This window comes from Lacerta agilis, chromosome 14 (assembly GCF_009819535.1).
Source record: "Lacerta agilis isolate rLacAgi1 chromosome 14, rLacAgi1.pri, whole genome shotgun sequence".
In the NCBI taxonomy this organism is placed as follows: Eukaryota; Metazoa; Chordata; class Lepidosauria; order Squamata; family Lacertidae; genus Lacerta; species Lacerta agilis.
The window spans coordinates 23,369,346-23,396,157 of record NC_046325.1 but is presented as its reverse complement, the minus strand read 5'-3'; the positions used below and the strand labels follow the sequence as shown (position 1 = coordinate 23,396,157).

Here is a 26,812-nt window from a genome sequence, read left to right as displayed (position 1 = left end):
ATGTTTTTGTTGTTTTGAAGCAAGTTGTGCAAGTAAAGCTTTAATTAAAGTCATGGACCTTGACAATGTTTTATTTTCAAAAGGAGTGAGTTTTTTATGCACCCTGTCACTTCAAACTGTTCAATATTAATATTTGAAATAAAGCCACCACCCAGAGTACCCTAACTGCTGTTTGGGCCCATCAGTACTTTATATCAATCTGTTCTATGCTCAGCTTGTTAATTTCCACAGGTATGAAAGCTCTTCACACTGTTCTGCAGCCATCCCATATGTTATTTGCAAGAATCTGAACTTGCCAGATGCACAGAATATTCAAATAAAGAATTACCCCACTGGAAGGGATCATGAACAGTTTTCTTTGACTTTTCCATGGATCTGTAAGCAGGGGCAGTCTCCTTCCATCTCCTCCATTTCTTTCCATGCCTCTCCCCACCAATGGTAAGTTTTTCATACTTTCAGTTTCCGACTGCTTAACAGCAGACATGGTTCCATGCTGAGACCCAATATTTCCTGAGATGTGGAACAATATTCACTTAGGAATATCCTCATCCAGAGATTCATAATGAATGCACGAGAAAGCACAAAAATCCATGGAAGGGGGAAAAAGATGCACAATTTCTGGGCTGGGATGTGGGATGTGTCCACTCTCCACATATTGGCTATCAATGGGAATGACTAAACTCTGAATACAGCTGATAACACATTCACATCACACTGAAAGTATATGACGCTTCAATGTTTATACCTTATTCACAGGTAGTGTGTGTGTGTGTGTGTGGTACATATGCACATAAGTATGTTTCAGAAGAATCTGTACATTTAAAAAAAAATCTCTATCAGACGTGAAAACAGTTTTTAAATACAAATTTACAGTGCTCTGTGCTTCTCCACTTTCACATGGTATGCCAACGTTCTCTTCACTCAAGTGGCAATATAGGATTTCTAGTCAATAGCTTCCTCAATGCATTCTGGACATCCTTGTTCCTCAGGCTGTATATAATAGGATTAACCATTGGTGTCCCCACTGTATAGAGCATAGAAAAGACTTTGCTTAAATTGGGATACCAGGTTGTCGTAGGTAAACCATACACCACCATCAGTGTCCCATAGAACACTGTAACCACAATGAGATGGGAGGAGCAGGTGGGAAAGGCTTTCTGTTTGCTTTTGGCAGATGGGATCTTGAGGATGGTGGAGATGATTTTATAGTACGATATAATAGTGAGAAGGAAAGGAGAGAAGGATACAAGGATGGAGATAAGGAAAGCGGGGAACCTCACTTTTTGTGTGTCTCCACAGGCAAGTTTGATGACAGGGGACAAATCACAGAAGAAATGATTGATCTTATTAGAAGCACAGAAAGGCAGCATAGAAACCATTATTATGGTGAGCACTGGGGACAGAAACCCACCAACCCATGACCCTATCGCTAGCTGAACGCACACTCTGAAGTTCATTAAGTTTCCATAATGCAGTGGTTGGCATATGACTACATAGCGATCATAGTACATTGCCGCTAGAAGAAAACACTCAGTAACTGCCAATGAGCCAAAGGTGTAAAACTGGAGGAGACAAGCTGAGAAGGAAATAGCCTCATGGGCAGTCAGTATTGTTTTCAGCATCTTTGGAATCACACTGGTGGTGTACCATATTTCTAAGAAAGAGAGGTTTCCTAGGAAGAAGTACATAGCTGTATGAAGGCTGTGGTCAGTCAACACAACCACTGTGATCATTATATTCCCTGTTACAGGTGGGTAGCCGTGTTGGTCTGCCATAGTCAAAACAAAATCGAAAATTCTTTCTAGTAGCACCTTAGAGACCAACTGAGTTTGTTCCTGGTATGAGCTTTCGTGTGCATGCACACTTCTTCAGATACACTGAAACAGAAGTCACCAGATCCTTAAATATAGAGGGGGAGTGGGGAGGGGTATTACTCAGAAGGGTGGTGGGAATGGGTGATAGGCTGATAAGTGTGGAAAACCTGTTGACGACTCTAAACGGCTGCAATTAGTCTTGCAGGGAAAGGCAAGGGGTGAGATGGCTAAAGATGGCTTTGTTATGTATAATGAGATAAGAATCCAATGTCTTTGTTCAAACCAGGTTTCTCCATGGTTTTAAGTTTGGTGATTAGTTGCAATTCAGCCACTTCTCTTTCCAGTCTATTTCTGAAATTTCTTTGTATTAAGACAGCTGGGAGCACTGTAATCAGTTTTGTTGATTACATCCAAGAGGCTCACAGACAACTTTCCAATACCACCTTTTACATAAAATTGGACTCAGACCCCACGGAAGAATACAAAAAAGAACTGAACAAGATTGTTAAGGAGCTACCCCCACACATCCAAGAACAGATCCTCATGAACACACCAGCAGAACCTCGACCAGGAACTTTCTATCTTCTACCCAAAATCTGTTTCAGTGTATCTGAAGAAGTGTGCATGCACACGAAAGCTCATACCAGGAACAAACTCAGTTGGTCTCTAAGGTGCTACTAGAAAGAATTTTCGATTTTGTTTTCATTATATTCCCTGTTAATATTACTATATAGACTGCAAGGAATACCACAACATAGGGATCCTTAGCTCATGAAGGTTTCCTAGTCCCAGCAGAATGAATTCTGCGATCAGTGTATGATTAGGGCTTCCATTTCCATCTGGAAAGAGAAACACACAGGGTATGGGGGAAAGGAAGACCAATAGAGCAAGAAATCCGTTCAGTATAATTTGAATAATTTGATTTGCTATTAATCATATAGTGTCTCAGCAAATCCCTTAGATATTACGATCACATGCAGACATGGGAAAACGCCTTGCTAGGTGCCAGACTACATCAGCCATGTACATAAATACACACATAGGAAACTCACAACTTCCACCCCATACTGAGCTACCTCCAAATGCAATGCTTTAATTATCTCTTATGAGTGAATGACACTCATTCATTTTCATGGTGATCAGAGCTGAAGGAACATCTTTAGTTTTTGCATTAAAGATGACTCCATGGTGTGAGGCAGGTGTCTAGGGCCTCCACGTCTGAACTATGTATTGAATTCCCAATCACTAATGATGTTTTTTGGCATAATATAAGCAGCCTTCTAGGTGTGTCAGAAAGGGGAATCAGGGGAATCGGAATAGATGAGCTTCAGAGGGAATTTTTTCAAGGTCTGTCATTTGGTTCACACAGGGTTTTAGCCAATTAAATTCTACAGAGTGGACTCACTGATATAGATCTAAATTAGTCATGTCTATTAATTTAAAGGAGTGTAGTTGAAATATGACCAGCGTTGGCTCCAAGATAAAGTCTCACATGATTCCACCTTCCTCAATACAATCTGACAAAAATAAGTAGCTTTATGATATTTTCTACATACCGTCTCAACTGTTCTGCCTGTTCAGCTTCATTTTGTTCTACTGCTCTACATTCTTACATGCAGCTGTGTCAGTGATTGCTCCTGAGAAACATCTGTTGGCTCACCTTGTGCCCTTTTATTTTATGCTGAGCGCAACATAGTCACAACAATCTATCATAATTTCTATGACAATCAGCTGCAAAGCTATGGAATTTATTTCCCAGTAGGCACAGATAGGATTCAACTGTAAATTTCACAACATTTTGTCTGGCCATGTAGAGAAGGGGAAGTCAATGTGGTGTCAACCCTATGTTGTTGGACTGGCCATACTGGCAAGGGCCAATGGAAGTTGTTGTCCAACATCTGGGGGGCACTAATTGGCTACCCCTCATCTCTTTTCCCACAATTTTTACAAGAAATATAGGAATAAATTGTTAAAATAATTTGCAAAACCTTATAAAACCATGCTCCCTCATTCAAAGAGGAACTGTACCCTGTAGTGGAAATATGGGGAACCTGTAGTTCTGCATATAATTCTGGACTCCAGCTCACATTAGCCCAACCAGCATGGCCAGAAATCAGGGATGATCAGAGTTGCAGTCCAGCAAATATCTGGATGGCTAAATTGTCATTAATTCTACTCAATATTGATCTAGAATATATTCCAGTGTATAGTTAGCAGAGTAAAAACTTAAACACGTTGCTGGATTACCCCAAAATAGACCAGATTAATTAATTAATTAATTAATCAATATTTCATCCAGCACAGCTTTACTGCTACTGAAGGCGAATGAGCATAATGTTCACAAATCCAATACATTCAGGATTGGCACTGTCCATAAGAAATCCAGTTGCAGCAGACTTAACTTAAACTTACAATAACTTACATGTGTAAACCTTAACACCAAGCATACTACAGAGGTACCTTGGTTTACAACCATTATCCATTCCGGAGATCCGGGTGTAAACCAAAACAGGTTATAACCCAAGGCACGCTTTCGCCAATGGGGCCTCCCCCTCCAAAAAAATTGGTTGTAATCCCCCCCAAAATGGGGGTTGTAATCCCCCCAAAAGGGACACACACTTCCGGGTTTCATGTGGTTGTAATCCAAAATGGTTGTAATCCAAAGCGGTTGCAAACCAAGGTACCACTGTATGTACAGAACACCACACCAGAATGAAAAGAGATACAGAAAGTGAAACTCAGGCTCCTTCTGACCTATTTTTTATAGTCAGCATGAGATAACAGAACCAGTTTAAGCCAGCTGTACTCCGCTTCTCTAAAGGAATAACCCAAATATCACAAACCTTCTGCTTGTTTCTTTCACACAGAGAAGCTTCCAGAACCCTCCAGATCTCTACATATCAGATCAATACTTTGAGTAAATCCATTGAAGCAATGGGGACATAGGTTAGATTTCAGTAGGTCTACTTTAAGCTTAATTAAGTCTGGATGCAATTCAGAGTTGCTGTTTAAAAGTGCTTTAAAGGAAGGAAGGAAGAAGAATAAATTTTGTTTTACCTTTCAAAATATTGCCTCCAAAATGCATCTTGTATCTCTGTCTTGAAAATTATCACAGAGTATTTTATTTCTCTCTCTTCCTGATACTTAAAAACAAATGTGCCACCTTAGGAAATAGAATATAGTATTTAGAATATGACCGAAAAACTGTTTTGATACAAGAAGTGGGAAAAGTAGTTCACTCAGTATTTTATGTGGAGGAAATGGGAGGAGTGATGTGACATCCTGGCAAACCAATAAATGAGGTGCATGCATCACCAATTAAAAACAAATTATATTTGGCAGTACTGTATTGACTTGATTGCAGCAACAATAGGGACTACTTTGAATCACCAGTATATTTCCACTTGGGAATAATTAATTATGAGTCAGTTCAAAGCCTAAGTTACTAAAAAACAAGGAAGGATATAATCAATATTTGATATTTGACATTTCTAGTTGTTGTTGGAGGTTATGAAAGGGCAGGATATTTTGCCCACTTCTTGGGCTGGTTCAATAAAAAAATAAGTCAATTACTTAAACTTAAGTAATTAAGTAAACATCCAACCATCTGTAGCCACTTGGGAAGAAAGAAATGGCCCTTTGAGCTTTTCTCCTCTGTAATAAATTCTGTGTAAACATGTGGTGAAATACATTAAAAATAATGCAGATACAACACGGTGAATGCCACAATGGTTTTAAACCCCTAACAATGAAATTTTAATGTATTCAATTTGTCGTAAAGATTGGTGCTTATTTTGACTTTTTACGTGGTTCATTTCTATGGATCAGATCCTCAGTGCAGGCTGGCATGGTTTAATATTGAAATTGCCCTATAACCCTAGTACATTTTCTATCTGGTCCAGGGCATAAGAGAACAACTGGCACCCTCCCTTCTAACAGTTGCAGAAAAGGTGAAACACTTAACCAGATTGTCCAGGCAAATTTGAAGGTTATCAACTCCCTTAAGGAGGAACTCAACTTCAAACAATGAAGCTAATTTGGGGGGTAAATTTATGATTTGGGAGCCATAAATAAGAATATAAGAAAAGCCTGTTCTCAGAACTTCAGAGATAAGAACTTGTCTCCCCCCAAATAGTAGTGTCTTTCCCTTTTAAACTCAATCTTATCTCAGGACAGCATGACTGAGTAAGGTGTAAGGAACACTTTTGCACCTATGCAAACCCCTTCATTTATCATACAGGAATAAGTGAGGCCCAAAAAAGATATTTAAATTATAGTTTTTTTACAATGGCAAATTAGCAACACACATTTGCTCCAACTGTTTCCTCAGCAGTGCACCGCACTCTCAGTTTCTGTAGATTTATAAAGCTAGAGGCATCCACGCCTTCTGCATATCTCTAGGAGAATTAAGATTTCTTTAGAATAGAATATTTGAATGTATCAATCACTGGGCTCTGCCTACATACAATTAATTTGTAACTGGCTAGTTTGCTTGTGCATTTAGTTCTGTTTTCCTTTTCCTTGTAATAAATCAAATTTCTGCTTGTGTGGAAGTATATGAATGTGGAGAAATCCATACTTGGGATTCCCATCTACAGGTATCCATACTGAATGAATCAAGGTGACAGGAAGGCCCAGTCATCTGCCCATTCAGCCTCAGTACTATCCAGTGTGGTGTATCCTCATCCTGTTCAGACTGAGGGAGACAGCATATCTGCTGCTTCTGCATCAAACACACTCTTGTGGGTGAGGTGGTGGCGGGTCGTCCTTTTTAGGGCTTGGGGGGGTGCCTCCCTCCAACTTCTTTTCCCAGCAGCAGCACCCTCCCCCCCTTTCTCAGTATGACTTTTTATTCGCTTCAGGGCCATGTAGGAATCTTTGGCAGATCCACCTCTGGGTGGGTTGGTTTTTTTCACCTACTACATATTGAATAGTTGGGTCATGGGCATTAGATGGTTAATTAAGTTAATTTGGTATTTTATTCATTCATTTTGGCAAGAAGGAGAGTACAGTAGTTGTGTTTCAGCCTGGTCACCCCCTTAAGGCAGGTGCCACAGAAAGAATGTAGTTGAAAACTTCTCCTCTAGAGGTTGCAATTTGTTCAAGTTTGCTCCTGCACCAATAGTGTTTTCCCTCTGCAAGGATTTTTAATAGTGCACCAGGGAATTAATATGCAATTCACACAAATTGGATGTTCAAGATGTATTAAAGAAAAAAGTCCACTCCAACAGGTCTAAATTATACCATAAGTGACAGATTGCTTAGAATTTGTCCGAGATACTTGGTCTGTCCTTCAAATCCCTTGGTGTACTCCCAGACTCTCTATGTTGAAGGATCTGTAGGAACACAGCAATAGAAAAGGAATAGACCACAGAAAAACTTAAGTAATCCAAGGGATTTCTTAAACGCATAGGTATTTAAGACTTGATGGGGGTATATTTTCAAAGCTGAGGTGAAATCTGAAAGGAGCCGTTGTTTTTAATAAATTAAATATTGCTTATTCAACTACATTAATTTCAGTTACAAACAGCTGTGCAGGACAACATCCTTACCTGAATTTTTAACTGGGTGAGTAGAAAGAATAAGACAGCCAATTAGTAGTTAAAAATAGTAAGAGTGGAAGAATAGTATATATTATAAGTAAACTGATACAAAGAGAGCAGTAAATAGTTGGTAAGTGGCTCTATTTTCCAGTGTGTTTTGGAATATAAACTTTGAGATAATTCAACTTTATGTATTCTCCTGAAGCAGTTCTAGCTTTCTGATAAGGCAATGGGCCGTTAAAGGGAACAAAGGATGGGCCCCTTCCCCATTTAGAAAGACAAAGTATTTGATTAGAAGTAATGTGAACTAGAAGTGATGTGAATGTGAATGGCATGAACCCCTCCATTGTATTCTCATGTACTGTGTGTGACTAATGCATTAAAAATAAATTGGTGAAACTGAACATATCGTTTTGTGATGGATAAGTAAAGAGTACGTTATGAAAGTCAGTTTTTATATACTGTATAAGAGTTCAACTTCATCATATTATGGCAGGAACACATTTTCCCCTCCCTCCAATACTACTTTATAGTAATTTAAGCAATTGAATTTTTTTAATTCTAGAATGTCATTCACATGCTTTCTTTGTTTTTCAAGAGCTTTTAAGATTTTGTTTTTAAGTTCGTTTGGCATGGTTGGTGGTTATATTGTGCACATTTTGGGTTCTGTGCTGTGTGTGGTGTTTTGTAGTGTGTTTGTTTGTGTGTTTGGAGGGGCAGTTATCTCACTTTCATGATACTTTGTGTTTTAAAACTTATTATACATTTTATTTATTGTTCTACACTAAGTTTTATTGTTTTACTTCGTGGACAACATCATATACCTGTATGTGATGATTTAAATCATAAAGAGAATGAAAAAAATATTCTTTCTTTCTTTTTAGAGGCATATGCATAATGTTGAAATCATTGTTGATAGAGGCTTTTTAAAAATCTAATTCTAATTTAACTTTATTTACCGTAATCTAGCAATTGGAAGGAGAAGGCATGTAGCCTGGGGTACTCCATGCAGCTCAGCTTCAGTGGTTTGGCATGCCTATTGGCAGGTGCAGCTGGTTTGCTGGCTATCAGCATTCCGAGATTGGAATAACCTTGGAACAATAATCCCTGTAGACTAAGGTCCAATGGGAAGGCTATTCTTGTTGTCCCACCAATGGTTTAGGCTCACAATATAGTAACATGGAACACAACCTTATCTATAATGAGCCTCCATTTGGAAAGTATTTCATTAGGAGATAGCCACAATGAAGAAGAATCTTTCCACCTTACAAGATAGTGAAAGTCAGTGATATTTTTCTAGAGAAAGAGGTGCTGGAATTCACCATGAATCCCTCCCTCATTCTCTTAGAATGGCTATGGTGATCTTAATACTATTATGTATAAAGTACATTAACTGTTTTACCCCATGAAATAATACTATATTCATATATACTCAGCTCCCAGGTGCTGTTCTGGTACAATCAGCATTTCTTCCCACAGAGGGGCTTAATCGTGGAGCTGTACCATGAAGACTATGCAGTATACAATCAATAGTTTAGAGAAATGGGCAAATCTGTCCCTATATGCCGGTACATATCTCCCAAGGGAAGAACAGAAAGAGGACCTCCAGCGTTCTATTTGCAAATAGAGTTGATGTTGCTTCTATCAAATACACGAGTGATTGTAAAGAGAAAGACTACTTTTGGAATTTATTTGTTTGCTTGTTTATAGTCCTCATTGTGAAGCAGTTGCCTTTGGTGATATATTTGTGTGTGACTTTGCATTTTGCTATTATATCACTACCCTGTGTTTCATTTGTTGAGGAACTCAGTTCGGGCAAGTTCCAGCTTTAAAAAAGCCCCAGTCAGAGTATTTGAGGGGAAAGTCCTGACAGATGGCAGGTTGATGGGAAAGGTGCAGGGGCAGGTTTATGTTGGATATAATATAATATAATATAATATAATATAATATAATAATTTTATCATTTCCTGGTGGATAACGAATCTGTTAATTCAGCTATTTGTTTGAGCAGTTAAAAGAAGATTGATGGGAAATAACAATGAAGGATCGCAAAATGGAACAAAAGTGATGGAATTCATCCTTCTTGGCTTCCCAGGATCTCAATATCTGCAGGTGTCCATCTTCATGCTCTTTCTTATCATGTATGTGATGTCACTGCTGGGAAATGTGGCCATCATAATTCTGGTAATAGCAAATCGTCGTCTCCATACTCCCATGTACTTCTTCCTATGTAATCTCTCCTTCCTAGAAATATGGTACACTACAGCTTCTATCCCTAAGACTCTTGCTATTTTTCTGGGGAGGAGCAGAAGCATTTCTTTCACTGGCTGCCTCCTTCAGATGTACTTTGTGTTTGCCTTTGGATGCACAGAATACTTCCTGCTGTCTGTCATGGCTTATGACCGATATTTGGCCATATGTGATCCCCTGCACTATAGCACCATCATGGACAATGAGTTCTCAAGGAAGCTGGCAGCTGGCTCCTGGCTATGTGGTTTCCTCATTATTTTTATACCAGCCTTTCTAATCACAAGATTGTCTTTCTGTGGGCCCCGTGTGATCAATCACTTCTACTGCAACATTGATTCCTGGATAGTTCTTTCCTGTACCAATACCTATGACATTGAGATGGCAGCTTTTGTAATATCCATCATTGTCATATTGGGCTCCTGTCTGATCACCATTCTTTCCTACATATGCATTATCAGAACTATCCTACGCATCCCTTCTGTGCAAGGTCAACAAAAAGCCTTCTCCACGTGCTCATCCCATCTTGCTGTAGTGCTCATTTGGTATGGCTCCACCATATTTCTTTTTGTCAAACCTTCTAAACGGGCATCCCTAGAAATGACCAAAATTGTCAACATCTTGAACACAGTTGTTACTCCATTGCTGAATCCATTCATCTACACACTACGAAATAAAGACGTGAAGGATGCAATCAGAAGTTCATTGCATTAGGCTTATGATCCCAACTGCCTTAATGGTGGCTGTTGGTGAACGAAAAACAAGGATGACAGGGACAGGGGAAATGGGCTTTACTCACAGTTCATCTTGGTACCTGGCTTTTGCATGGAATATGGGAGGCAGGGAGGTGCTGAAAGCAAAAGCACTTCACCTGGCGAAAGCCCTCCTATGCGTAAATTAAGAAGCAGAGGTTCTCCATTTAATTGGACCTTTAATTGGCTTTAAAGTACAGGTGCATGATGCAAAAGGGTTGCAAAAACATACAGCTAAATATACCAGCTACATGGATCAAAGGTTTGAATTGAGATAAGATTTTCTTTGGCATAAGAGTCAAATGGGGAGAGGGAAGCCACGGTTTGTTTATTCTAAGTTTCTTTTATATATACATGATTCGGCAACCTGGAATAGAAGATAAAAATATATTTACATGGTAGGACGGGACATTGGAATAATGTTGATATTAACAAGCAAAAATATAAACTGTGTGTGATTTGAAATGAAGAAAGGAGGGGAGGGGAAGCTCAAGTATGACTGTTGGAAAGACAGAGTAATCCTCCTCACGTAATCCTTAAAAACAACAGGCAAGGAAAAAGAGGCTGAGATTTATGTGTGCTACTGATGGAATGTAACCTAAGATAAAGTTTAATCAGGCCATAAATCTCTTGCTGGAAGGAAAAGAATTTGGAGGCTGTGAAAGGAGCCTCTATGCTGCAGAGATTATGGGAATTGGAAAGGAGTATTAAGGAGCATGTTCAAAAATTGCCCACCTTTTCCTAGGCTGAGGGGACATGTTTTACTAGTGAGACAGAATGTGTTTTAGCAGACTCAGGGCCATTTTTACTCAGGGTTGCAAGGGGTGCGGTGCACCTGGGCGCCAAATTCTAGGGTGCACCAAATGTATACCTACTGTATATTGCCCCACTCAATCGGTGACTATGAAAAGCAATGGAGCAAAAGTCCCTGCCCCCCCCTGTTGCTCTGTTACTCCATAGCACCAAATACTCCCAAAGAGTCAGGAAACAAAAACAGTTATTTCCACATTGTCAGTACAGGTGAGCTATCCCCCCCAACTTTGAGTTTGCCCCCCCAAAAAGGTCAACAACTTTGGCTTTCCCCCTCCCCAAAAAGCTCAATAAAAGTTTATTTGGGGGTGGCTAAACTAAATTTGGGGACTCTGGGCAGATCTTTGCACCCCAGCGGTGTATTTGCTAAAGACAGCCCTGAGCAGACTGATCCCTGTTCTGAGACATCGAAGCATGGGATGGAGAGCTAAGACCTCTGAGAAACTTCAAGTTCTGCCCCAAGCCATGATGGGAGAAAACCACAGCTGGAAAGTGCAAGAGACAACACGCTATATGGAGAGAAGGAATCACCATGGGTATAACAGTTTTCACATGCAAGTCAGAATAAAGATAATAGTTTGAGTTCCTCACTTGAAGCTTTATAAAGGTGTATATTGTAACATCACAAATGGAAATAATTAATTATGCAGCTGTTGACTAAGGGATTCTTATTGTAACTGAAATGTAACTGATATTAATTATGATTATGGAACACATCGATATAAGATCGGAAATGAACTCAAACTATCATGTGGGGAGCCACTTTAACAGGAGATTGATTGGGACTTTGACAATTGTATAATTGAGGAATTAATTGTTATTGTTATAATTTGGCTATTATTGGGGGTGTATTGGAAAACTAATAAAATTCTTTTTTTAAAAAAAGAAGTTCATTGCATTGAGGTTCAAGAGAAACATTTATTATGTGATAATAAAGGGTATTGAAATAATGCCACAAATAAACTCATGGTGAAGGACTTCTGGACAGAGGGCCATATGAGGCCTTCAGTAGCTTGGATCTGGCTATATGGAAAGGATCCTCCCTCTTCCTAGACCTAGTTTCTGCAATGGTCATAGGGTTGGTTGCCATAAGTTTAGGATATCCCAGACATGTCCTTTTGGGGGCCTACATGCATATCCGGGGGGATTTTTATAATTTTAAGCAAATGTCTGGGTTGTTGTTGTTCAGTCGTTCAGTCGTGTCCGACTCTTCGTGACCCCATGGACCAGAGTACGCCAGGCACGCCTATCCTTCACTGCCTCTCGCAGTTTGGCCAAACTCATGTCAGTAGCTTCAAGAACACTGTCCAGCCATCTCATCCTCTGTCGTCCCCTTCTCCTTGTGCCCTCCATCTTTCCCAACATCAGGGTCTTTTCTAGGGATTCTTCTCTTCTCATGAGGTGGCCAAAGTACTGGAGCCTCAACTTCAGGATCTGTCCTTCTAGTGAGTACTCAGGGCTGATTTCTTTGAGAATGGATAGGTTTGATCTTCTTGCAGTCCACGGGACTCTCAAGAGTCTCCTCCAGCACCATAATTCAAAAGCATCAATTCTACGGCGATCAGCCTTCTTTATGGTCCAGCTCTCACTTCCGTACATTACTACTGGGAAAACCATAGCTTTAACTATACGGACCTTTGTCGGCAAGGTGATGTCTTTGCTTTTTAAGATGCTGTCTAGGTTTGTCATTGCTTTTCTTCCAAGAAGCAGGCGTCTTCTGATTTCGTGACTGCTGTCACCATCTGCAGTGATCATGGAACCCAAGAAAGTGAAATCTCTCACTGCCTCCATTTCTTCCCCTTCTATTTGCCAGGAGGTGATGGGACCAGTGGCCATGATCTTAGTTTTTTTGATGTTGAGGTTCAGACCATATTTTGCGCTCTCTTCTTTCACCCTCATTAAAAGGTTCTTCAATTCTTCCTCACTTTCTGCCATCAAGGTAGTATCATCAGCATATCTGAGGTTGTTGATATTTTTTCCGGCAATCTTAATTCCGGTTGGGGATTCATCCAGTCCAGCCTTTCGCATGATGTATTCTGCATATAAGTTAAATAAGCAGGGAGACAATATACAGCCTTGTCGTACTCCTTTCCCAATTTTGAACCAATCAGTTGTTCCATATCCAGTTCTAACTGTAGCTTCTTGTCCCACATAGAGATTTCTCAGGAGGCAAATGAGGTGATCCGGCACTCCCATTTCTTTAAGAGCTTGCCATAGTTTGCTGTGGTCGACACAGTCAAATGCTTTTGCATAATCAATGAAGCAGAAGTAGATGTTTTTCTGGAACTCTCTGGCTTTCTCCATAATCCAGCGCATGTTTGCAATTTGGTCTCTGGTTCCTCTGCCCCTTCGAAATCCAGCTTGCACTTCTGGGAGTTCTCGGTCCACATACTGCTTAAGCCTGCCTTGTAGAATTTTAAGCATAACCTTGCTAGCGTGTGAAATGAGTGCAATTGTGCGGTAGTTGGAGCATTCTTTGGCACTGCCCTTCTTTGGGATTGGGATGTAGACTGATCTTCTCCAATCCTCTGGCCACTGCTGAGTTTTCCAAACTTGCTGGCATATTGAGTGCAGCACCTTAACAGCATCCTCTTTTAAAATTTTAAATAGTTCAGCTGGAATATCATCACTTCCACTGGCCTTGTTGTTAGCAAGGCTTTCTAAGGCCCATTTGACTTCACTCTCCAGGATGTCTGGCTCAAGGTCAGCAACCACATTTCCTGGGGTGTATGAGACCTCCATATCTTTCTGGTATAATTCCTCTGTGTATTCTTGCCACCTCTTCTTGATGTCTTCTGCTTCTGTTAGGTCCTTTCCACTTTTGTCCTTAATTGTGGTAATCTTTGAACAAAATCTTCCTTTCATATCTCCAATTTTCTTGAACAAATCTCTGGTTTTCCCCATTCTGTTATTTTCCTCTATTTCTTTGCATTGCTCGTTTAGAAAGGCCCTCTTGTCTCTCCTTGCTATTCTTTGGAAATCTGCATTCAATTTCCTGTATCTTTCACGATCTCCCTCGCATTTTGCTTGCCTTCTCTCCCCCGCTATTTGTAAGGCCTCATTGGACAGCCACTTTGCTTTCTTGCATTTCTTTTTCATTGGGATGGTTTTCGTTGCTGTCTCCTGTATAATGTTACGAGCCTCCATCCACAGTTCTTCAGGCATTCTATCCACCAAATCTAAATCCTTAAACCTGTTCTTCACTTCAACTATGTATTCATAAGGGATTTGATTTAGATTGAATCTTACTGGCCCAGTGGTTTTTCCTACTTTCTTCAGTTTAAGCTGGAATTTTGCTATAAGAAGCTGGTGATCTGAGCCACAGTCAGCTCCAGGTCTTGTTTTTGCTGAGTGTATAGAGCTTCTCCATCTTTGGCTGCAGAGAATATAATCAATCTGATTTCGATGTTGCCCATCTGGTGATGTCCATGTGTAGAGTCGTCTCTTGTGTTGTTGGAAAAGAGTGTTTGTGATGACCAGCTTGTTCTCTTGACAGAACTCTATTAGCCTTTGCCCTGCTTCATTTTGATCTCCAAGGCCAAACTTGCCAGTTGTTCCTTTTATCTCTTGACTTCCTACTTTAGCATTCCAATCCCCTATAATGAGAAGAACATCTTTCTTTGGTGTCATTTCTATAAGGTGTTGTAAGTCTTCATAGAATTGATCAATTTCGGTTTCTTCAGCACTGGTAGTTGGTGCATAAACTTGGATTACTGTGGTGTTAAAAGGACTGCCTTGGATTCGTATCGAGATCATTCTATCATTTTTGAAGTTGCATCCCAGTACAGCTTTCGCCACTCTTTTGTTGACTATGAGGGCCACTCCATTTCTTTTACGGGATTCCTGCCCACAGTAGTAGATATGATAGTCATCCGAACTGAATTCACCCATTCCTGTCCATTTTAGTTCACTGATGCCTAGGATGTCAATGTTTATTCTTGCCATCTCATTTTTTACCACATCCAGCTTACCAAGGTTCATGGTTCTTACATTCCAGGTTCCTATGCAATACTTTTCTTTACAGCATTGGACTTTCCTTTTGCTTCCAGGCATATCCACAACTGAGCGTCCTTTCGGCTTTGGCCCAGCCGCTTCATCAGCTCTGGATCTACTTGTACTTGTCCTCCGCTCTTCCCCAGTAGCAAGTTGGACGCCTTCCGACCTGAGGGGCTCATCTTCCAGCGTCATATCTTTTATATGCCTGTTGTCTTTGTCCATGGAGTTTTCTTGGCAGGGATACTGGAGCGGCTTGCCAGTTCCTTCTCCAGGTGGATCACGTTTGGTCCAAACTCTCCGCTATGACCTGTCCATCTTGACCTGTCCATAGCTTGCCTGAGTAATTCAAGCCCCTTCGCCACGACAAGGCAGTGATCCATGAAGGGGAATGTCTGGGTTAGGAGAGGGTAAAAAAAGGTGTGTGCATGACTGGCTCTGGCTCTGTTTTGAGCTCTGTTTCAGGTGCCTCAGGCTCTGTTTTGGGCTTTGGCATGTCCGGTTGTGGGTTTGTTTTTGATTCTGACATGGGCAGGTGAGCTAAATTAGGCTCAAGTACAGTGCAGGTGTTGACGACTCATTGATTAAGCACTGGAACAGCCCTTGAGTACTTTAGAGACAGAAACACAAGGAAATGGGAAGCTGAGTGTGATGAGTTGTATGTCAAGAATTGGACCAGCTAACCCAGCATTAGTTACTATGGCAAGGATTTGAAACAGAGGCTTCCTGACTTCATTTTGACTAGAGGTACTGGAGGTACTTCTTCTTAATCTGTGAGTTGAACAAGAATGCAAGAAATCAATAGATATTACTCCCAAGTTAAGTATTGTACATAGGATTGTAGTCATGAAACATGGCTGATCAGGGATATAGATCCAGGTCTCCTCAGGCAATTTCCAAGATGCTAACTCCACCATACTACATTTTGGAGTCCCAGTTGGCTACAGGGTTTGTTATGATGAGCTCCTGACTTCAAAATTCACCACTACACCACTGGTCCCTTATTATCTAACCAAAGAGAATTCAAAAATGACAGTTCTGAATATGTGACAAACACATTTTCTCCAGCATTTCCCCAGGGAATACCTAGCACTTAATGAATAACTACTTTCCTGTTTGATTATTAAGAGAACTATAATTAAATCTGCTGCTTCTCAAAAATCATTGTGGATTTTCAGTTATAACTGTCAAAAAATACTATAAATCTAATTAGAATACTGTAGATAGGATCTGGTATCCACAGGTATGAGCTTGGAGACGCCCAAATTGCAGCATCTCAGAAAACTAAATTACCGTTCAAATGAGACAATTTTCATCTTGGATCTGCTACTCATAGTATTGCCAGAAAAATAGTCGTTTATGTGTAGAATAAAGATTGTATTGTATTAAGGATGGTAGCTTTAGTAATCTTGCTGCTGGAACTGTATCCTTACATGGTATGTCAGGCTCACATTGCAAAATGCAGGCTCCAAGGACCTCATCGTCCACTTCACATATATCATCAGCCAGGAGATTTCATCATCGGTGGCATTGTTTCCCATGGTGGCTTCTTATCCACTTCAGCAAAATTCATGGAGGAACCTCCACCAGTACTGCCTGAAGAACTTGTGTAAGGACTCAGCCTCTCATGATCAATCCCATAGCAGCAACTTCAGAACAATGGCTGATGCTGCAAATGTCAACTCAGTTATCTTTGATTTAAATAAACCATACTGATCTGAAAACTCACATGAATCAGCTGTGAATAAAGGGAATAACACAGAAGCTCCCATTTATGGGATATATACCAAGAAATTTGGAATCCAGTGAAAATATACTGATCCCACAATGGAAAGTAAATTCCATTGTGCTCTTTTAGGTTTAGTTCTAGGTAGGGGTGTATAGCTGAACTCAATATGATTAATTTCTTAGTAGACATTTAAATGTTCCAAGTGTTGAAGATACTTCTAAAACAATCTGCAACTCTCATTCTAGGGTGGTGCCCAAGGCTTACCAGCACATCCTGGCGATGACATTTGCAGTTAAGGAGATCAATGGATGCTCCCACATTTTACCCAATATCACCTTGGGCTTCCACATCTATGACAGCTATACTAATGCAAGGAAGACGTATCTTGCCACACTGATACTTTTATCCAAACTGGAGAAATGTGTCCCCAACTATGTATGTGATATTGAAAATAATCTGACAGGAGTTATTGGGGGACTTGACTCTGAAATTTCCTTTTATGTGGCAACAATTTTGGATATCTATAAGATTCCACAGGTAGGACACTTATGTGCAATACTTCTACTAGAATGCATAGAGGAAAAGAAGAGGCTAGGTTCCCAGCACCAATTCAGGATGTATGTCCCCCACTCCAGCAAGGACCTTGTTATCCCTAGCATTCCTTGTCGGAGAGGGAGCTTTCTGGTATCCACCCTTTCATTTCTACTGTGCACTTTAATGAAAACACTGCTTTGCAGTCAATTTGCATGGGAGGGGAGAATAATTCATTCTATATTTCAGCTCCCTCCCCTTTCCAGGAGAATGATATCCCAAAGTCCACTGTTGGGATAATGGACTTCTACCTTACCACCTATGTTTGGGTATTCAGTATTTTCTACTTAGTGAGTAAGGCATGTGCATTCAGTCTCTCTCTCTCTCTCTCTCTCTCTCTCTCTCTCTCTCTCTCTCTCTGTGTGTGTGTGTGTGTGTGTGTGTGTGGAGCTTTCAGGATTCAAACACACAGGTAACTGGCACTAAAATCCTTCTCTCTCCTCACTACGCCATCCCCCAAAAGTAATGGGTTTGGGGAAAATTAAACACATAATGAAGTTGTGCTAAGTAGCAAAAACAATCAAGCTTTGGTGGAAAGGAGTAGTAGTAGTGAGCAGGTGGTTCACAATTGAAATATGTTTTCAGAAAAAAGTGTGAGGAATTGTGGAAAAGGGAGGCAGAAATCTCAGTTTTGCTCTGGGCTGGGATCTGTGCATTGTGAAGAAGAAAGAAGAAGATCTAGAAAAATGAACCCCCAACTTACAATTCTGACAAAACTAAATAAAATCCAATGCACGGGTAGCTAATTCTCCTACTGGGGCCTGATGTGCCCGTCCCATCAATTTTATTCAACCCCCAAGACCTACCAAAGTCAGCAATGACTCACAAAAATCTAAATAAATAAATAAATAAATAAATGACACAGTGCCTGTCCCCACTCATCAGATCAAATGCTTAACAAGCAGGAATGGGAAATGATCCCAGTTTTCAGATCATATGAATGTGTGTATTTTGTATAAGTGAAAGACAGCATGCAGCCAACAGAATTCATCATATAATGTACATGAATAGTTTGAAAAACAACTCTGGAAAATATATTTTGTCTCTCCCCTTCTTCCATTTCCTCTTTAGCTTATTTATGGCTCTGCTCCAGTGATGAATGATAAAACCCCAGGGCTTCCCTTCTACCAGTTGACACCCCAGGAAGACCTTCAATATCAGGGAACTATCTCTTTATTTCTGCATTTCAAGTGGACATGGATTGGGGTCATTGCAGTGGACAATGACAATGGGGAAAGATTTGTGCATACAGTAGTTCAATTGTTTTCTCAAAATGGCATCTGTTTTGCCTTCACAGAAAGAATTCCCACTTTTAGTTTCATCTCTGAATTTGATGACATGCTACAACAGGGGGCAAAACTACGTGACAAAATAATGAGCAGCAAGGCTAATGTAGTGGTGAACTATGGAGACTCTTACTCCATGGCACTTTTTAAATGGCTTCCATACCTATCAGAACACGATAGGACAAATAATGTAAAAAGTAAAGTTTGGATAGCAACAGCTGAGATTGAATTCACTTCCTTTGTCTATCAAAGAAACTGGGATTCAGGACTATTCAATGGTGCTATATCGTTTGAAATTCACGTCAGTGACCCACCAGAATTTCATGAATATGTTGAGCACAGAAACCCTTCCAACACAGATGGGGATGGCTTTATCAGGGACTTCTGGCAACATGCTTTTGATTGTGTATTCCCAAATATCACTGCAGACCAAGTGGAGGGGAACATTTGCACAGGAGAAGAGAGGCTGGAGAACCTTCCAGGATCATTTTTTGAAATGAGTATGACAGGCCATAGTTACACTATCTACAGTGCTGTCTATGCCATGGCCCATGCTTTGCATGCTATGTCCACATCCAGACACAGACACAGAGGAATGGCATATGGAGAGAGAGTGAAGAATCAGAATCAACGGTTTTGGCAGGTAACGTGTTGCACCTCCTCAGCTTGGAAGAGCACTGTTACTTTCTTACAATGTATGGGTTTCCAAATACTGCCTGCTTGCTCTTTCCTGTCAGGGTTCAAAAATTTGGGCATATGGAATATGAGGAGGATCTGAATCTATAATTTTGTGGACAGATGATGGATGTGTCTTTGTTTCCCAGATGAAAGGGAAATGATGGCTGTCTCCCAGTTTGAGCAGAAACCCCCCTGTACATGATAAAACATTTGCATAGGAGATATTTTGTGGCCCATTGAGATGCCATTTCACTAACAGTCATGAAGCAGTCCATAGAGATGAGCAGCCTTCTTGCTATTCCAGTTGTTGTGGCAACTGCTCCATAGAGTGCAAACCTGGGAGCAGCTATGTAGCTGCTATATTGTTGGGCATAGGCATCCAGAGCTGTAGAAGCGACTGCGAGATATTTGACAATAAATAATTATCAGTCATGTGCATTCCTTTGGCTGTGAAACAGCATTGACAGCCTGCTAATTTTTCCTCAGAACAGAGGGGTCACACACCACTGTTCTGTCTGAGGGATGGAGCAGAGAGAGAGAGGCCTGACAGAAAGAATGAGAGAAAAATATTTATGTGAGAGAAAACTGGTTGGCTTTATACATGCTTGACCCTGACTCCACTCACTGTAGGTTCTGGGCACAGAGAAAATTGATTGCTCAGCCCTGTATTAGACTGCAACCTTTTCTAAACACCTGTCTTTCTGGATTTCAATTTAGCTCCACCACTTTCTGAGAAGTATCTCATTTAACAACACTGCAGGAGATGTGGTATCCTTCAACAAGAATGGGGAGGTAGCATCTAGCTTGGATATTATCAATTGGATTATATTCTCCAATCAATCCTTTCATAGAGTGAGAATCGGAAGGATAGTTCCTGTAGTTCCTGCAGATCAAGCATTCACCATTGATAAAGATGCAATAACTTGGCACCGCTGGTTTAACCAGGTAAAATCCAAGTGACAGGCATTTAGCAAAAGGTCCAATAATAAAGGAACACTGATGTTCTATCCTGAAGTTTAAAACTGATTACATTTGACAACAATGAACACTTGTGAAATACTTGCTTTATTTTGAAATGAGGACTTAGTGTGGACCAAGAAAGGATAAAAAAAATGAATATTGGATAAAATGTGACTGAAAGGGTGAGACAAAGGATATGAGTGAGTGGGTGGAGGAATGTCCTAAACACCCACATTCCTGGAGGTAAGCCCCACTGGTGCAAACAGTCCCAAAGGCAATGCTAGACACTCCAAAAGGTCAAATACTGGTTCAGGTCCAATACAACAAGCAAAGTCCAGAGTCAATAACAGTAAGGCCAGGTTCTTGCCTCTGCAGGAGACTCAGGGTCAGAAAACCTGGAGTCAGTCCTGAGATCAAAGTCTATAGACAGCCAAGCTATGTTCCATCAACATAGTGCTACTTCCTTGCTTCACTTTCATTCCTTCCAATCTTGATTGTTGATCTGGGTTTGCTCCAGCTGAGCAATTGTATGTCTCCACCTGATGAGGCATGTGATCCTCACCTGCTCTGAGCCTCATCCGTCTGAGTGACCACAAACTTCCTCCCAGAACTAACAAGGCTCATGATGTGTACCTGGTCAATTAGTGAGCTGGGCTGTGTTGCCTTGCCTGTCTCAGTCTTCTAGAGTGTGTTTCCCACTGCTCCTGATGCTTCAGAGCCTGCTGTGTTCATAGAGGTGTGTTCTGGTTATGGTGATCTGTTCTTTCCCCCTTGCTGCCATGGACTTGCTGCCCCTTGAACATCCCCTACTGTCCTGTGAGTACTTCCTAAGTCTCCAACCTCTCCTGCTGAATCTTCAATTTGTACTAGTTGTGGCTAATACTCCTTTCCGGGATCCTCTTCCCCTTCCTCGGTGTCCTGATATATCACAACAAGAAGGCAATAGGGGATGAAATGAGACAAGAGGTAGAAACTGAGAGTTGACAGCAGGAAGTACAGAGGAGACAACTAGAGTTGATAGAGGAGCTGAAAAACAGAAAAGGGGAGGGCTCTTAGTGAAGGTGTAGATAGTGGAGGAAGGGAAGGACATGGATGAGCTGAAGAGACTGGTGCAGGAGTCATGGCACACACTGGTATTTACTGCCATTTTCCTTATTTATTTACATATTACTTTTGTATACCGTCTGCACATCTAAGCTAACTTCCCACTGTGATTGATGCACATTTTTATGAATAGCTCAGTTCAGTTCTTTGAATTAAAAAAAACTGGCTCAATGAACACATTTACTTAATATGCATATTTTCTCTCAGAATACATACTTAATTACATATTTTGATCAAAGAACCACAGTGTGTTGGATTGTTAACTTCACATTCTGATGGTATGGATCAGAACGTTTTGTATTAGAATTTACAGAGACTGAATTCATCAAATGTCCCCAAATGACTTCCTCCTCCTCAGACAGTGGCTGTTGAGGCTAGTTTTGGCAATTTCTTCTACAGTGTCCAGTGCCCTCAAGGGGGCCAATTCATACCCTACTGAAATGCTGTGTCACTTTAGAAACACAAAGCTGGATCCAGCACTTGAGAGATTCCAAACACCTTATTTTATGTTTATTATTCTGCTCTTTCATTTACGAATTAGGCCTGTCCTCTTTCGGCCTGTACTGAAAGTTGCCAACCTGGATCGAGCAAGAAAGTGAAAGAAGGAAAGCCATTTTGCTGTTATGACTGCATCCTATGTCCAGAGGGCAAGATTTCAAACCAGGAAGGTAAGAGACAGAGATGATTGCACAGTCAATTGCACTTAGTTTCCTCATACACGATGGGGATCTAAATCTAGCCATGGCTAACAAGTTATTTTCAAAGTGGCTGTTATAGATAAGAGTGTAATGCTGTGATGACCAGAGCCAATAATCACAGCAGGGTGGGGTGGGCTATTGTATTCAGACTGCAGTAATATGGTACTGGGGAATGCATTCCAAAGCCTGAATACCTAATGGGTGCCCAAGAATTATTTTTATGCACCATGCTTAGATCAAGCCATCAGGAGTTTATATCATCTTACATGCCGATTGGTTACAAAGCATTGATGTATACATTGCTATAGAATCAAGTGCACACTATTCAGCTTTTTCTACTTGTTCTTTCGTGATAATACCATCTATCTTCTGCTGCTGCTTCCTTATTTTGAAATCTAAGGTCAGGTTTCTCTCTCCCTCTTTCTCACAAAACTGAGAATATGGTCAATTGTTATTCATCACAGTCATGGGATGCTTTTTGCATACGCCATCTAGCTTACCACACCCTTGCCATTATAGCCCACTATCATATTATAGCACCACATAGTTCCAAAGCAATTAAACAAGTCCCCATGACAATTAATAGTATTTTCCAATTGGAATAGATACAATATTATTATTTTTCCAAGTGTGAGGGAAAATATTTCTGGGACTGATAGTATATATGTGAGCTAAGGTTAATACTTTTCTTTTCCCAGATATGAATGACTGTACTAAATGCTCAGATGAAAACTATCCAAGCAAGGAACGAGATATATGTATTCCCAAGGGCATCAGCTTCTTGTCGTATGAAGAACCTTTAGGCATCAGTTTAGCTATATTTGCTCTTTCTTTTGCTTTCATCACAACTCTGGTACTGGGAACGTTTCTGAAGAACCACAAGACTCCCATTGTCAAAGCCAACAACCAGAATATCACCTATACTCTCCTTGTCACCCTCTTGCTATGCTTTCTTTGTGCTTTGCTGTTCATTGGCCAACCTAGAAAGATGACATGTCTCCTGCAACAAGCTGCTTTTGGCACCATCTTTTCAGTGGCTGTTTCCTGTGTACTGGCAAAAACTGTCACTGTGATTCTGGCTTTCACAGCCACAAAACCAGGATCCAGAATGAGAATGTGGGTGGGGAGATGGCTGGCCAACTCCATTGTCATTTCCTGCTCTTTTATTCAAGCAGGCATCTGTACTCTTTGGTTGGCAATCTCTCCCCCATTCCCAGATGTTGACAAGCACTCAATGCCTGAGGAAATTATACTAGAATGTAATGTGGGGACTGTGGTTATGTTTTACTGTGTCCTTAGTTACATGGGCCTTCTAGCAATAATTAGTTTCACAGTGGCTTTCCTTGCCAGGAAATTACCAGACATTTTCAATGAAGCCAAATTTATTACTTTCAGCATGTTGGTATTTTGCAGTGTTTGGTTGTCCTTTGTTCCATCCTACCTGAGTACTAAGGGGAAATACACAGTAGCTGTGGAGATCTTCTCTATCTTAGCCTCCAGTGCTGGCCTATTAGGTTGCATCTTTTCCCCCAAATGTTATATTATTTTGTTGAGGCCTGAGCTGAATAATAGGGAACAGATAATAAGCATTAACAAAATGAAGCATTAAATATCTCTTTTTTCTCTTTTTGAATAAATGGAGCAGTAGTTCTAGTGGAATCTTCACGTGTGTGTTTGTTTTATAATAGAAGCATTTTAAGCTTGATTTTTAATCAACAAGGCTCCCAGAGTAGCTAGCAAAGATCAGCAGTAAGAAAGTCCTTTCCCTCAGGTTTACAATATGTATATTATATTTTAAAAGCACTCTCAAAGCTTCATTTGAACCTTGTGTATTGATGGTTATGTTTGCTCTTGATTTTATTGGGACACTCACACTTGATGCTGTTTATACTGCTTCAGAATTTAACCCCTACAATATTTTGTTGCTGATCCACACTTATTATTTCTTGTTTTCTTTTCTTGGTCTTGATCATCCCATCCCCAGATATCCTTTGCCATGGGAAATAGGTTCAGGAACCATTGGAGTGTTGGGTGAGATACTCTCCACTAGGAGAGTGGTTTGTTAGCAGAGAATCACAAGGAACAGACTCCATTTGAAGATCTCTCCCTCATCACAGTTGATCAGGAATATGAAGATGAGCAGCAAAGTCAGTCCTCTGGGAATATGCAGGTAACCTTGGAAGAGACAGCACATGGAAGAATCCCAACCAAGCCTATGAAGAGGCGTGTAGTGGTGATAGGGGATTCCCTACTGAGGGGTACAGAAGCAGTGATCTGTGGGCCTGACAAGATGTCTCGAGAGGTGTGCTGTCTCCCTGGGGCCAAGATCAAAGATGTAACAGGACAGCTGCAAGGAATCATAAAACCCACCGACAAATACCCCTTCCTTTTGGTCCATGTGGGAACCAATGACACTGCAAGCCATAGCCTCCAGAAGATCAAAAGTGATTATGAGGCTCTGGGCAGGAAGTTGAAGCAATTAAATGCACAAATTGTCATCTCATCTGTCCTCCCAGTTGAATGACATGGCCCAGGGAGAGGGGGGGAAATAGGGGAAGTGAACAACTGGCTTCGCAAATGGTGCAAACTGGAATGGTTTGGATTCTTAGATCACGGTCTGCAGTTTCTTGAAGATGGACTTCTGGCAAGTGATGGGCTGCACCTCACAAGGGTTGGAAGGAATGTTTTTGCCATGAAACTCAAATCCTCATCAGGAGGGCTTTAAACTGACTTATGTGGGGGAGGGAGACAGTGGTCCTGACGGTAGGAGTCTATCAAGTACTGAAGATGATCATCCAAATGTCAAGGACCAAATGGAGCAAACAGCACGCAGACCTAGTGGTGGGAGGAAAATATCCTTAAATAAGAGCCATGGGGAAATGATCAATGGTCTTCAATGTCTGTATACTAATGCACAGAGCATGGGAAATAAACAAGATGAACTTGAGCTCTTGGTACAGAAAACTAAATATGACATAATAGGCATCACTGAAACCTGGTGGGATGAGTCTCATGATTGGAATGTAGTAATAGAGGGATACAATCTATTTCAGAGAAATAGACCAAACAGGAAAGGAGGAGGAGTAGCGTTATATGTCAGGGGTGTGTATACCTGTGAAGAGATCCAGGATTTGAAACTCCAAAGCCAAGTTGAGAGTATCTGGGTCAAAATTAAGGGAGAGAAAAATAACAGTGATCTCATTGTGGGAGTTTACTATAGACCCCCAAGCCAAACTGAGGACACAGATGATGCCTTCCTGGAACTGATGGCCAAGCATTCAAAAGGAAGTGAGATAGTAGTAATGGGGGATTTCAACTACCCTGATATTTGTTGGATGTCAAACTCAGCCAAGAGCATAAGGTCGAACAGATTCCTCACTGGCCTTGCAGACAATTTCATTGTCCAGAAAGTGGGAGAAGCAACAAGAGGATTAGCCATTTTAGATGTGGTCCTAACCAATAGTGATGACCTGGTTAGTGGGGTAGAAGTGGCAGGATCATTAGGTGGGAGTGACCATGCTCTACTGGAGTTTATTATACAGCGGGAATGAGCAACCAAGCATACTCAGACTCAAATTCTAGACTTTAAGAAAGCCGACTTCAGAAAACTTAGGGAAATGCTGGGTGAAATCCCATGGACAGAAATATTAAAAGGGAAGGGACTTCATGATGGTTGGGAGCTTGTTAAAAGGGAAATATTAAAAGCACAACTTCAGGCAATACCAGTGAGACGGAAACATGGAAGGTGCCTAAAGAAGCCAGGGTGGCTATCTAAAGAACTTTTAATTGAGTTAAGATTTAAAAGGGATATGTACAAAAAATGGAAAAGGGGGGAAAGCACCAGAGAGGAATTCAAACAAATAGCCAGCACGTGTAGAGACAACGTCAGAAAAGCTAAAGCACAGAATGAACTCAGGCTTGCTAGATAGGTTAAAAGCAACAAAAAGGGCTTTTATGGGTATGTCCATAGCAAAAGGAAGAACAAGGAAACAGTGGGGTCACTTAGAGGAGAAGATGGTGAAATGCGAACAGGGGACAGAGAAAGGGCAGAACTCCTCAATGCCTTCTTTGCCTCAGTCTTCTCCAAGAAAGAAAACAATGCCCGACCTGAAGAATATGGAGCAGATGATTCAGCAGGGGAAACACAGCCCAGAATAAGTAAGGAGGTAGTACAGGAATACTTGGCTAATTTAGATGTATTCAAGTCTCCAGGGCCAGATGAACTACATCCAAGAGTATTAAAAGAACTGGCAGAGGTGATTTCAGAACCACTGGCAGTAATCTTTGAGAATTCCTGGAGAACAGGCGAAGTCCCAGCAGACTGGAGGAGGGCAAATGTTTTCCCTATTTTCAAAAAAGGGAAAAGAGAGGACCCAAACAATTACCGCCCAGTCAGCCTGACATCAATACCAGGAAAGATTCTAGAGCAGATCATTAAGCAAATGGTCTGTGAGCACCTAGAAAGGAACGCTGTGATCACTAAAAGTCAGCATGGGTTTCTGAAAAATAAGTCATGTCAGACTAACCTGATCTCATTTTTTGACAGAATTACAAGCCTGGTAGATGAAGGGAATGCTGTGGATATAGCCTATCTTGATTTCAGCAAG

General features: G+C 40.8%; 3 protein-coding genes across 3 annotated transcripts; 2 read left to right on the top strand and 1 right to left on the bottom strand.

Annotated features, from left to right (window-relative positions):
- Positions 1 to 917: 917 nt before the first annotated feature.
- Positions 918 to 4,297, bottom strand: LOC117057807 (olfactory receptor 6F1-like). The gene is made up of 2 exons (XM_033168648.1): positions 4,237 to 4,297; positions 918 to 1,741 (listed from the first exon to the last, which is right to left on the bottom strand). Exons 1-2 carry the CDS (start codon positions 4,295 to 4,297, stop codon positions 918 to 920), a joined length of 885 nt encoding a protein of 294 aa, XP_033024539.1.
- A 5,085-nt stretch (positions 4,298 to 9,382) lies between these two features.
- Positions 9,383 to 10,318, top strand: LOC117059154 (olfactory receptor 6F1-like). The gene has a single exon (XM_033170702.1). It carries the CDS (start codon positions 9,383 to 9,385, stop codon positions 10,316 to 10,318), a length of 936 nt encoding a protein of 311 aa, XP_033026593.1.
- Positions 10,319 to 16,550: 6,232 nt separating this feature from the next.
- Positions 16,551 to 23,814, top strand: LOC117057806 (vomeronasal type-2 receptor 26-like). The gene is made up of 6 exons (XM_033168647.1): positions 16,551 to 16,768; positions 17,134 to 17,425; positions 18,551 to 19,408; positions 20,161 to 20,388; positions 22,049 to 22,175; positions 22,904 to 23,814. Exons 1-6 carry the CDS (start codon positions 16,551 to 16,553, stop codon positions 23,812 to 23,814), a joined length of 2,634 nt encoding a protein of 877 aa, XP_033024538.1.
- The last annotated feature ends 2,998 nt before the right edge of the window (positions 23,815 to 26,812 follow it).

Excerpts from the sequence above, each read along its gene's own strand:
- LOC117057807 (XM_033168648.1), bottom strand. The coding sequence starts at position 4,297 with ATGGATAATGGTTGTAAACCAAGGTACCTCTGTAGTATGCTTGGTGTT. Across the intron at positions 1,742-4,236 it reads TGGTGTTAAGGTTTACACAT|GGAATATAATGATCACAGTG; the intron begins GTAAGTTATTGT and ends CACCTGTAACAG.
- LOC117059154 (XM_033170702.1), top strand. The coding sequence starts at position 9,383 with ATGGGAAATAACAATGAAGGATCGCAAAATGGAACAAAAGTGATGGAA.
- LOC117057806 (XM_033168647.1), top strand. The coding sequence starts at position 16,551 with ATGGTAGCTTTAGTAATCTTGCTGCTGGAACTGTATCCTTACATGGTA. Across the intron at positions 19,409-20,160 it reads AGAATCAACGGTTTTGGCAG|CTCCACCACTTTCTGAGAAG; the intron begins GTAACGTGTTGC and ends ATTTCAATTTAG. Across the intron at positions 20,389-22,048 it reads GGCACCGCTGGTTTAACCAG|GCCTGTCCTCTTTCGGCCTG; the intron begins GTAAAATCCAAG and ends TTTACGAATTAG.